At 42.5% G+C, this 13279-nt stretch overlaps 1 protein-coding gene across 3 annotated transcripts in view; it reads left to right on the top strand.

Annotated features, from left to right (window-relative positions):
* Positions 1 to 5152, top strand: part of NUDCD3 (NudC domain containing 3) — a 49015-nt gene extending 43863 nt beyond the window's left edge. For all 3 annotated transcript variants that reach the window (XM_077469632.1, XM_077469634.1, XM_077469633.1), the window contains exon 7: positions 3776 to 5152. In XM_077469632.1, coding sequence (XP_077325758.1) covers positions 3776 to 3886 — 111 coding nt within the window. In that variant the 3' untranslated portion in view covers positions 3887 to 5152. The remainder of the gene's footprint in view (positions 1 to 3775) is intronic.
* Positions 5153 to 13279: the final 8127 nt, after the last annotated feature.

Below are 13279 nucleotides of genomic sequence, written 5' to 3'. Positions count from 1 at the left end.
GGGCCTGTGGTCTAGAATGTCCTGGTAGTAGCTTTCCTTTCTTCCTTAGTCTCTCCTGTTCCCTGGGGACCCTAGCTGCAGTTTGGACACTGTGTCACTTTATTTTTATAGTGTTTTTTCACTGTGTGGATGCCCCCTGGCTGATCGGGCACTACATAGCAGTGTTTAGGGGTGGTCTGGGAGGCCCTAGGCGCAACGTAGGAAGGTCCTGCTTCAGTTCATGGCTGGAATGACACAACCCCCCTTTTTTTTTCTTTTTTTTTTTTTTAGGGTACCAGCACACTGCCACACTTCTCGAAAGCATTAGACAGCTGGTTCAAAAGCGGTTGTCAGAAGGCCATTTCTCAGGGATGAATGAGAAGAGGAGATCAAGAGGTTCCCAAAATCCCTCATCGGGCAGGGAGGGACATTGACATAACTCCACTCCCACTCCACTCCCTCCATTTGTCTGATCTTTGCACTACCTCCGAATCTAGCTACTTTGTGTCAGGGGAGGAATCCTCATTTGCTGTTTCTGGAATGTAACACCAGCTTTCTGGAAACCCTTTCTGGATTGGACCATCTCATTTGCAGTTGGAAATGTTCCCCCTCTCCTCCTACCTCCCTTATTGACAGAGGAGAGAATGTGCTAATGAAAAGGTTGAGGGAGGTAATCTGAGATCCCAAGGTCGGGTTTTATCTCTGACCCAAAAGACCTTTTGTGGGCTTTCTTGTGAAAGTGGTCCAGACCAATTTAAAGCTACTGCTTACTGAGTCCTCCTCACTCAACGGATACAGGATTTGAATCATAGTGCTTGCCACAGCACCCTTAATTTTTTCTGGTACAGTGTTATTTAAAGGATGCATTCTATGTGGATTGCCTGTGTGAACATGTGACAACAATCTCCCGTATTCTTCATATGTTTGGACTATGGAGTGGAGTGGCAAGACGGAAGCATCCAAGCCTGGCTAAAATACATCTGAAGTCTACAAAAAGCCTGTGAAAAAATGTGTTATGGTCTGATAAAACCAAAAAAATAATTGTCGCTGTACGTAAAGACAGCCTAGGCTATGAGAAGATTGCCAAGACCCTGAAACTGATCTGCAGCATGGTGTTCTAGACAATACAGTAGTTTAACAGGACAGGTTCAACTCCAGAACAGGCCTTGCCATGGTCGACCAAAGAAGTTGCGTGCACGTGTTCAGCGTCAACTAGGGGTTGACTGTGGGGTATAGAAGTATGAGTGCTGTCAGCATTGCTGCAGCAGAGGTTGGCGGGGGGGGGGGGGGGGAAATCAGCCTGTCAGTGCCCAGACCATATGCCGCACACTGTATCACATTGGTCTGCATGGCTGTCTTCCCCGAAGAAAGCCTCTTCTAAAAATGATGCCTGCAGTTTTCTGAAGATAAGCAGGCTAAGGAAATGTATTACTGGAACCATGTCCTGTGGTCTGCTGAGACCAAGATTAACTTCTTTAGTTCAAGTGTCTGTGGCCACAACCAGGGGAGGAGTACAAAGACAAGTGTTTATTGCCTACAGTCAAGCGTGGTGGTGGTGGGAGTGTCATGGTCTGGGGCTGCATGAGTGCTGCCGGAACTGGGGAGCTAGAGTTAATTTAGGGAACCATGAAGGCCAACATGTACTGTGACATACTGAAGCAGAGTGTCATTTCTTCAGTGTTGTCACATGGAAAAAATATTCAAAAAAAATTACAAAAATGTGAGGGGTGTACTCACTTTTGTGAGATACTGTCTATTCTCCAGGCTCCATATTGGGCATACTCCTTTTTATGTATAACATTTACCACAGAACTTGGAAATTTTTTAATTTTGCTGATGTGAGCCTCAGAATGTCATCCCTGTGCGTTGTGGGCTGCATTCTGGTGTCTCCAATCGAGGGTCGACCAGGGACTGTCCTTTAGTACAATCAAGGGTCAGATTTCAGCCTTGGCTGTCCTTTTTCAGAGACCAGTTGCTTTGCATTCCTTGGTGTGTGCTTTTTGTACAAGGGGTTCCACTGGATAAGACTCAGTGGGACATCAACTTGGTACTTTCTGCGTTGAACCCGAACCCATCCTGGACAATTCCTATACTCCTGCTAACGTGAAAGTGATTCTTCTGGTTGTCATTACTTTGGCCAGAATTATCTGCTCTTGCTTGTAAGGAACCGTTTCCAGTTATCCATGTTTTTTGCAGCCTTATGCAATCCCCCTCCCCTCCCCCCTTTTTTTTCTTCACCTAAAGTCTTTTGATTCCATCTTAACTAGGACATTGTGTTACCTTCTTCAGCCTCAGATGCTGGGTGATGAGACTTCATACATTGGATCTGGTTCATACAGTCAAGATTTACCTGAAGGAGACTGCAGGAATTCGTTGGTCTGATTTCCTTTTTGTGTGTGTTGAAGTGCTAAGGAAGGGTCACATAGCTTCCACCTCTATCATTTCTCAAGGGATCTATTGGCCTTTTTCCCAAGCTTACAGGCCATAGAGCATAATTGCATTTTCAGTAACTGCTCATTCTACCAGTATTGGTGTTTCCAACATCAGGCTTCGGTAGCACAAGTGGATAAGGCTGTTAGCTGGTCTTCAGTTTGTGTATTTTATACAGTTGTATCAACTTGGGCTTGTTGCCCTCTCCTCATACTTCAGTACTTTGGGACATCCCTATCATAATAGATATTAAGATACCCTATGTCCTGGGATGTACGATAAAGAAAATGGGATTTCTGGGTTACCTGTAAAATCCTTTTCTGAGTGTACATCACAGGACACAGGATCTCACCCCTCTTCTTTTATTGATTCATGGTTTGCTAAAAAAAACTGAAGCTATATGCCTGCCTGTGAGAGGATTTCCTGTCGTTTATGCCAGTGTCCAATCATCTGAAGATGGAGTACATCACAGGACACGGTATCTTCAAATCAATTACAATAAATTTATACTGCTAAGAAAAGATGATTATTGATGCATCTTTCCAGATAATGGGCTCTAGTTTTTACCCTAGGCTGTAGCTTCTACACCCAACGGTACCACTAGTGTTTTCCTTGTAGTTCCTCATTTCTTGCAGAAATGCACACAAGCATATTGCATGGTCAATTTGCCAAGCTCTCTGCAACCAATTCAATCTAAATATGGAAAGTTTTAACTGAGGATTGGTAACTCCTTAAACCAATGTGCAATCGCAGTGTGCTTGTGTTTGCGAAGACCTCATTGACTTATAAGTAAAAGAAAAGGGTTCCCTGATTGCACAAACATGCATTCTAAACAGCTCTGAGTAGCAATTCCTTTGTTCTCTCCTTAAAGCAGAGTTCCACCCTAAAGTGGAACTTCTGCTCATCGGAACCCCCCCCCCCCTCCGGTGTCACATTTGGCACCTTTCAGGGGGGAGGGGGGTGCAGATACCTGTCTAAGACCGGTATCTGCACCCACTTCCGGGCATAGACTCCCACTGGAGTCTATGCCTCTTTCTGTCCTGCCACGCTGTCTCTGGGACCATTCCCAGTGAGCTGTGCGACTCGCGAATGCGCAGTAAGGAACTGGGAAATGAAACTGCAACGCTTCACTTCCTGATTCCCTCACCGAGAATAGCAGTGGCAGCAGCCAAGAGCCAACATTGCTGGACCACAGGAAAGGTAAGTGTCCATTTTATTAAAAGTCAGCGGCTGTAGTATTTATAGCTGCTGGCTTTTAATATATTTTTTTTCGGGTGGACTCCCTCTTTAAAGTTTTATGACCAGAATGGTTAATACCTTGCCCATCTGTGCCCCTTTTCTGACTCTGCTGTTCTTTTTTTCACAGAAAGTCCATGAAATGCTGAAGAAAGGATGGGATGCAGAGGGATCGCCATTCAGAGGGCAGACGTTTGACCCTTCTTTGTTTAATATTTCACCAGGTGCTGTGCAATTTTGAGAAGGGTATACACAGGACTATTTATTTTTCTGTCCCTGCAGAGGTTGACGTTTACACTGCTCCATCTAAAAGACCAAAGCTGCTTCTCTAAACCATTACATTAAACGCCTGTGTATAACAATGTATTTAAATGGTGATTGAAAACTGGTTTGTAAACATGTTCAACTGGGACTTGGCAGGGACTGGATTTTTATACTTATTTTGTGAAATGCAGAAATCGGTTCTTTCCATCATTTTGCTGGGTTTATAGGGAAGTCGCTGCAATTGATCACTTGCCCATGCATCACAAATATTCAAATGTCTGCAGCTGGTTTTGTTTACATGAGGTTTCCAGTTTAAAAGGGAATCCCCATTATATTGTGAATGCTCCTGGTAGTTACATGGATGTCCTACCCTTTTAATAATGCTTTAGTTTGAATTCATGTGCAATGACGAAAGCCGGTGACCTTTTGGTACTGCAAAATACACAAAGGTGCCGATAGCTCCACAGGAAACAAAATAGCTCAATGGGGAAGCTGAGGAACCTTTTGTGTGTCTCTGTAGCCAGATATATAATTTAAATTGCAAATCTCCTTTAACTATGCATTAAACACTGGGTATCTTAGGCCAGAAGCTTTAGTAATTATGTACCTCTAAAAAAGAAGAGCAATTATGTGTTCCCAGAGATATTCAGGGTTGATGCATGTATGTCAAATTTATTCCCTATTGTAGCATTGTTTTCTTTGGAAAAGCATGATATTCTAAATGACCCGTTGACACCCGAAGGTGGAGGCAGCATATAACCCTTGGTCTAAAAATACAAGTCCTGTACTGTATTTTAATAACTAATGTATGAGATTTCATTGGGGGTTATAATACAGAGTTGTTTTTGTCAAGATCAGTTGTCTGCCATTATTGAACTATTGGTCTCGGCGTTACCCCCTAAATTACAACCACTACCTCTGGTGTATAATCTCATACTTCACGTTTGGTTTTCTGACGTCTCTTTTTATGGGCATAACACTGGATCAATATTTATGAACTTGGTGTAACAGCTTACAAGATGGTATGTAATATAAAAGTGTGTGCAGCATTGTCTACATTTTGTTTGTTTTTACATATAACAAGTTGTTCATCCCCTTCAAGTTCATTTTGGTGTATCATCCTCTCCATGCCAATACCTGTACAGTATACCGGTGCCTCTATGATTATGGTTTGACTTTTTTTTTCTCAGTGTAGAAAATAAAAAAAGCAGAACTACCTTCTTGCTGCCACTGTTTAAGGAAATGTGGTGATTTTTTTTTTTGTGTGGCCATGAAGCACAGTTAAAATGTCAGGTTTCTGTAATGTAAAAAAGATGAGACAAAGATAAATCATTTCAGAACTTTTCCACCTTTTTAATGTAACCTATTGACTGTTCAAACTGAAATCTTTTAAGGGGGGCAGGGAGTAAAAATAAAATAATGTAGTTGCTAAGGTGTGCACACCCTCTTATAACTGGGGATGTAGCTGTGTTCAGAATTAAGCGATCACATACAAACTCATGTTAAATAGGAAGCAGTACACACATGCCATCATTTGACCACTTAAATACAAAGCAATCTCCTTCACTGGTGGGCACTGATGAGGCACTTGTATGCAGCAATGATAGGCAGCATTCATAAGCAGCACTGATAGGTGGCACTGATTGATGGAATGATAGGCAGCACTGAATAGGAGGCAATCACTGATGGCCACAGATCTGCACTGTTAATCCAGACCGTCAGGAGAGCAGCCGATCGGCTTTCCTCTACTCATGCCTTGTCAGTGTGAGTAGAGGAAAAGCCAATCGATGGCACTTCCTAGTTACCATGTGATCAGCTGTGATTGGAAGCAGCTAATCGCATGGTCAAGAGCCTACGTCAGGCTCTTTACAGAAATCGCAGAGGAAAAGCCAATCAATGGCACTTCCTAGTTACCATGTGATCAGCTGTGATTGGACACAGCTGATCGCATGGTCAAGAGCCTACGTCGGGGTCTTTACAGAAATCGTAGATGTGGTGTGTCAGACTGACTTATCCTGTTGGACAGCATATGATGCCCAGTCGGGATCATGCAACCACTTTCCGTCTGTCATTCTGCTATATGGCATGTGGAAAGTGGTTAAAGTGCCTCTGATTAACCCCAAATAAAGTTCAGCTGTTCTATTAGGTCTTTCCTGACATTTTCTTAGTCTTATCCTTCAGCAAAAGCCATGGTCCACAGAGAGCTTCAAAAGAATCAGAGGGGTCTCATTGTTAGAAGGTAAAAGTCAGGAGAAAGGTACAAAAGAATTTCCAAGGCATTCGATCTGAGGTGAGTATTACATAATGAGCTAGTATGCTATGCATATTATCTCATTATGCCTTTGTTTTACAGGTGTTAGTTTTTGGTTTTTTTTTCAAAGTGGGTTTATAACCACTTTAAAGCCCAAAAGAATTTTTAGTATAACTTGGCTAAATACATTCCAGGTGTATTAAAACAAAAGGTATGCAAACTTTTTAGTTTTTTAAAAGGTGCCACAACCAAACTAGAAAAGCCTGTGTCCTGGCAACATGCTGCAGGGTGGGGCCTTGCTCCCTTAGGGGAAGTAGAACAAAGGTCTGACCCCCCCTGCTGAGTCAGAGCTCTCTAATCAGCAGGAAGCATAAGCTTTGCTGATTACTATGGGGCTGTCTAGGTAGGGGGCATGTTGGACCTATACACTGCATTCCCTTAGAGAGCAAGGGTCATAACCGGACGCTTTTAGAAGGGGACAGATTTTTCTATTCATGCTGTAGCAGCTTTGGAAAGAAAACAAACGATAAGACTCGGCATACCTTTTTATAGGTGCTCCTGGAATATATGTAGCTGATTTTAACTAAAGGTTCAGTTTGGCTTTCAGCTGGGGTTCTCATTGAACCATAGTAGTTTTTCTGCAAGTACAGCAGCATCCAGAATTAGACAAATCTGAGGAGCCATCAAATCTTTTTTTTTTATTTTTTTTTTTGAATAACTTTTTAAGCAGATTAAACAATGCATGGATCTCAGTCAAGTTTTTCATTTCACAGCGGTACGTAATAAACTGCAAGAATTTGTATGTGAACCCCTTAACTGGTTTTCTGCAGTAATTTGTCAATTTGTAGAGATCAGGTTTAAATTTAATGGCAAATGCAATGTGCTTAAAGGATCGTAAACTCACCTTTTTGTTTAAAAAAAATAAAAATAAATTCACTTTTTTTTAAAGAAAAAAATGTGCATTTATTATTTATTTATTTTTTAGCTAGAAGCCCGCAAAGCATTGCACCTGCAAGCAGCAGATTGCAGGTGCAATGCAAGGTTCTTGCAGACTGTCTAAGCCAGGGGTAGGCAACCTCGGCACTCCAGCTAAGGTGAAACTACAAATATCATCATGCCTCTGCCTGCAGGAGTCATGCCTGTGATTTGTAAGGGTCTTGCAATGTCTCATGGGCTTTGTAGTTTCAGAACCGCTGGACAGCCAATGTTGCCTACCCCTGGTGTAAGCTGTCTGCTCCTACACGTATGTATGTATGGACAGGCAGTTACACTCTAACAGGAAGACTCTATGAACCACCTAGAGAGTTCAACAGCTCCCTGGTAGTTCATTGAGAACTAGAAGCCGACAGCTGCAAAGGCTGTCGGTGCTTGTAGTTTTCACATTCACAGAACACTGTAAATGAATGGCGCAGGCGGAGCCCCAAGCAGATGCATTTTTTTTTTTCAATTGTGACAGCGGGGGGGGGGGGGGGGGGGGATTTCCTTGTTGTCAAAATGGGGGATCGGGGGCTGCTGCACCTGTAACATGTTACACCCTGAATATGGGTATAACATGTTACAAATATGAACTTATCCTTTAAAGTGTTTTGTTAATGCAAAAATTATAACTCACTGCCAGCCCCCTCTATTATAGACAGCGGCACGCAGGCACACTGGACAGGCTGCAGATCGCGGCGATATGCCGCGAGTATCGGCTCCCGTGCGCATGCGCGGGAGTGACGTCATCGCTGCTCCCGCGAATCACAGCGCCGGAGCAGCGATACCCGGGAGTCAGTCTGGGATGCATGGCAGCGGCAGACATGAAGACGGAGGACCGCTTCGGGGGCTTCGTTCTCAGGTAAGTTATTCATAATGAGCTAGTATGCTATGCATACTAGCTCATTATGCCTTTGCCTTGCAGGGTGTGTTTTTTTTTTTTTTTTTATTAATTTTTTTTAGCCTTTACTTCCTCTTTTTATTAACTTTTTAGTCTTTTAAACAGTGCATTACACTTCATGCTGTACTGCGTCACATTAGCTCAAGAATAAAGTAAATGAGCAGTCACTAGGGGCCTCCCGCCCATTGGCCCACCACAGGGAGCCTCCTGGAGTAGGCACAGACCAGGCCAGGGTTTACTTCCTCTTTAAGCTGCTCACACACAAACACTTATGCCTTGCAAAAAGGAGCTCTCTGAAGACATGCAATCGAGAGTAGTTGATCTACATAAGGCTGGAAAGGGATACAAAGCAATCTCAAAGTGCTTAGGCCTCCATCAGGCAATAGACAAATAGTCTATAAATGGAGACAGTTTAATACTGTGGCTACTTATCCTAGAAGTGGGCGCCCAGCCAAGATGACTCCCAAGGTACACAAATCCTGAATGGGCTAAAGAAGAACCCATGAGTAACAGCTAAAGGCTTGAAGATATCACTTGAACTGGAAAACCTCCCTGTTCATGTGTCTACCATATGTAAGACTTTGAACAGGCAGGGTATCCATGGCAGAACACCAGGGAGAAAGCCGTTGCTCTGTGCCATCAGAAATGATGATGAACTATTTCTTTACTGACCACAGATGGGACATTATTCTCACTGACACCAGCATTGGGGCATTATTCTATTTTCCATTTTCTACTCCCATGGGCCACAGTTTAGCCTCCCTAAGGTCTAAAGGGCAGTAAACTGTAAATGTTTAATGGGTGTGATCAATAAAGGCATGAGAAATGTGGATTGTTTGTGTGTTATCAGCTTAGGTACTTTGGGGGAGATTTAGTAAATGTCTGCTAAACACCCAGGTTTTTCTTGACCAATAACCTCAAACTTCAGCTTGTTCAATTAGGATGAGGATGGCAATTATGCTTTGACAATAAAACCTAAAAGCTGATCGGTTACTACATTCTGTGTGCTCCGGGGTTAGTAAATATCCGCATTGTGTATGTCTGTTGTAATTTAAATGAAGATCAGATCACGTTTTATGGCAAGTTACAGCAGAAAACAGGTTAATTTAAGGGGTTGGCTGCCATGAAAATATAAGATATCAACTTAAATTGGTTATGAGTGCATGAAGGTGTTTTGTGATTAACCCCTTAGCACCGACTGCCTCCTGGCCCTTTAGGAGTTCTAAAAGTCAGGAGACGGGCACTTTCATCATGTGGCCACTGTGGTTGGCTGTCACAGTGGTCACATTGGAAAGGTCCTGATCGCAACTATGTATTGGAAGCTTACCAATCCCCGCGGGCTACCGTGCAGGTAGCGCTCTCTGTTTACACAGCTCTGCATTTATGTGGTCACTTGGCGTTAGGCCCATCCACCGAGAGGCCGCAAATATGCGTTACAATTGGTGCCAAGAGGTTAAGCAAGGCTTCAAAGGGGTTCTTGGAGTTACTTTCTCTTAGGTGTGCTTTTTGGACAGTCCCACCACCCATGCACCAGAGTGCAAGTCATACCACAGCCCAGAAAGAAATGAGCTGAAGCACCCTGTGCAAATTTTGTTATCTGGGAGGGTACCATGTACCACTTAAATAAAACCTTATAGTTAGCCTCCAAAAAAGAGGAAATTATGGACCCATGTGCAATATTATCCCATATTTGGAATCATTATTGTGCCTCCAACAGACTCCCCGGGTCCTTTTGCCATTATGTTGTATAAGACTGAAGATCTGACATATCACTAGACGAAATGGAGTTGTATATTAGAGACAGTGTGCTCTTAGTCAGAGGGTCACTATTGCATACATGCTGGAAAGGGGTAAGGGAGAGTGGCAGGTCCATTTGTGAACATAGCAGAAAAGTTCAGCGGATGGGATTTTATGGAAAACTTGCAAGGCATTGCAGCTCATCATGTCCCTCATGTTGACAGATTGTATATCCGATGGAAGCCAGAGGTAACATCACTGAAAAGGACCAGGTTCTTCTTGACCTGGCACAAAAGAAGGGTTAGAAAGCAAAGTGGCCAGTGGCATATGGTGGGGATATCATTTTTCCCGAATATTTAACCAAGTCTCATATTTTTTAAAGTGTGGGGATTAGATTTGTGATATGTTTTTGAATTTCAGGAGTAATCCACATAATTGTGTCAATCGTTGGGGTTACCATTCTTCTATGCTCACCCGGGTATCATCAGGGGTATTACCAATGAATCTTTTAACTGATGAGAAGCTTGTGTTCCCTGGCTCTGTAAAGGTGACCACTGCCCCCAAAATGCAACAATTGGTTCCTAAATGCTGTATGAATGTGGTCACACTACTTACTGTAGTGCTGAATACTATCTATATAAGCCATGCCACATTATTTGATGCTTGCTGCTGACCAATTCTGTTAAACTTATTGAATAAAGTTTTGTGTGTCGTGCTTATCACTTTTCATTTATTCCTGTAACACTTTTTTTCCAAGTTTCCTGCAGTCTTCTCTATTTTTAAGTCATTGTGTACTCTGCCAAATCTGGCATTTTTTTATTTCTTAAATTATAAATGATGGCCATCACCATAAAAGATTGTCCATTAGTTTTGCACAAAGTAATGTGATTATGAAAACGAACAATCCTGACAGGCAGTAGCTCATTGAGGGAGATTTATTCAAGTGGAACTATATTCTCCTTCTCTCCACCACTGCGGTCTCCAGGAGCTCCTTGCCAGACACTGTCATCTTTGGCTGGATTGGCTTCCAGATACTGATCACCCTGTTAGAAATCACTCCCACACATCTGTGGAAGTTCATTTATCCCAGCATTGCTGAAATTTGTACACTGACCTGCATGTGCATATAGGCAAGTAATAGAACTTTAATGCGAGAGCGACATAAAGTATGCCTCTTCTGCCAAATGTTGATTTGCTACTAACGCTAGGTTCACACCTATGCATTTTGCAGGCTGCTTTTGTGCAGCCATGGCAATCCTTTCAAATAAATGGGCTGCCATGACTGCATTTCCACAAAAAAAAAAGGTGTATACACCTTTTCAAAAATGCGGCTGCAGGGAAATCTCATGGTCTTTTTGACCATGTGAGTTCCCTGCACTTTCCATACATGCACTGCAATGTTATATGCGTGGGGGTGCCATTCAGAATGGATGGTAGCCTCGCTCACTTTCACAGAGCAGTGCGTTTTTTCTGTGGGTGTGGGAATTGATGCAGAAGTGTGAACTAAGCCTCAAAGTTCCTCTTTAGACTCGGTTCACATCTATGCGGGTGGCTGCAAGTGCGGGAATTGTGATTCCTGGACCCCCAATGAAAACACGCTGCTGTGAGAAAATACGTGGGGGCTGCCATTCATTCTGCATGCCACCCAGATGCACATGTAAAAACGCAGTGTGTTCCCCGCGGGTGAAGGAACCTGCGGGGGAATCACATGGGCAAAATGATCGTGCAATTTCCCTGCACACTGCGTTTTGAAAAAAATGCACGCATAGGTCTGAACCAAGCCTTAAGCAAATTAGCCTCAGAATCAGGTGCATTATTGAAGAAAACTTATATAATGATTTATAGGATAGTTCCCTTTACGACATTTATGAAAGTCCGGTCGTGTGTACGTGGCATTAGGGAAAATTCTCAAGTGCAGCAGGAACTGACGCTCCTTCAAAAAAGCAATCCACGCTCAGTTTGCTTTTTAGAGGTGTTTGACAGGTGGCAAAGAGGCAATAGGTCGGCTCCTCACTGCCGGATTTAACTTGATAGTTGCCATGCTACTGGGATGCAACCACGTGCATTGCATGCGTTTTGAGGTGAGGTTGTAGGGAGACGCCCATAGACCTGCAGTAGTCACGTTCAGTGGCATACTGTTTAAGTTTTGCCGCAAAGCACAGCATCAGGGGAACAGCATGTGTATAGCCCTGAGCAGCTGGACATAGATTTTTAAAATCAGACAGTTTAAAACCCAAGTCTCATTGCTCCAGTGTTGCACTCATGCTGTGCAGCAAGATCGACATATCTTCTTCATAGTATTGGTAGATGAACACCATATAATAAGCACAAGTAAACAACCACTTAAACATCACTTGCAGTAATCTCAATCTAGTAAAGCTAAGTCCTGAGAAATAACGAGTAAGTGTTTGCTCTCACACATTGTACATGTTGGAAAATATTTGTGATCTTGCAGTAATAACTCCGATCTCTAAAAAAAAAAAAAAAAGTACCATTAAGCCCTGGTAATAGTACAAGTGTCCAACTTAACCACTTCCCAGCCAATGTATGTACAGTGTGTACAATAATTCTAGCACCAGAGCTCATGTTTACACTGGCAACCTGTAAGGGCTTTTAAAGTGTCACCTATGGATAATTTCAGGTACCGTAGTCGCAATTCCAGAGGCATCACAATTTTAAATCGTGTTGCGCTAAAGTACAAAAAAAAGCATTATTGCTTCTCAAAGCTTATACATGAAAAAGCATATATAAAGTGCAAATATCATATACAATCATTAGCAAAATGTGAAAAAATGTGTCCATGCAAAGATGAATCAAAAAAAGTCCCAAAACTGAAGAAGTTACATTTTACAGGTGAGCCATTTAAATCTTCATTATTCTCATGAAGTGACAACAACTTCTGCCAACACCAAAAAAATACTAAGGGTGCAGGCTTACCAGACCACAATGACCCCCTTATTCAGAGCGCTCAGCACAAGCGCTAATCATCTGCAACCATGCCACTTCTCCTCATGGAACACCAAGGTGAACATCTGAACCCAGCTCCAAATTGACTACTTTGGGTCTTTAATTGCTAAAATCCATGTGGGAACAAACTGATATACAGTTGTGCTCATAAGTTTACATACCCTGGCAGAATTTATAATTTCTTGGCCATTTTTCAAAGAATATGAATAACACAAAAGCTTTTCTTTCACTTCATGGTTAGTGTTTGGCTGAAGTCATTTACTATCAATCAACTGTGTTTACTCTTTTTAAATCATGATGACAAAATAAACTACCCAAATGACCCTGATCAAAAGTTTACATACCCCCGTTCTTAATACCATGTATTGCCCCCTTTAACATCAATGACAGCTTGAAGTCTTTTGTGGTATTTGTGGATGAGGCTCTCTATCTTCTCAGACTGTAAAGTTGCCCATTCTTTTTGACAAAAAGCCTCCAGTTCCTGTAAATTCTTGGGCATGAAATTGTCATTGTCTTGCATGAACTGCATATTTGAGATC

This window comes from Lithobates pipiens, unplaced genomic scaffold (assembly GCF_037356315.1).
Source record: "Lithobates pipiens isolate NorthernLeopardFrog02 unplaced genomic scaffold, aLitPip1_a1.2 Scaffold_8, whole genome shotgun sequence".
NCBI lineage: Eukaryota > Metazoa > Chordata > Amphibia > Anura > Ranidae > Lithobates > Lithobates pipiens.
The sequence above is the reverse complement of the archived record's forward strand: the minus strand, read 5'-3'. Positions and strand labels throughout refer to the sequence as shown.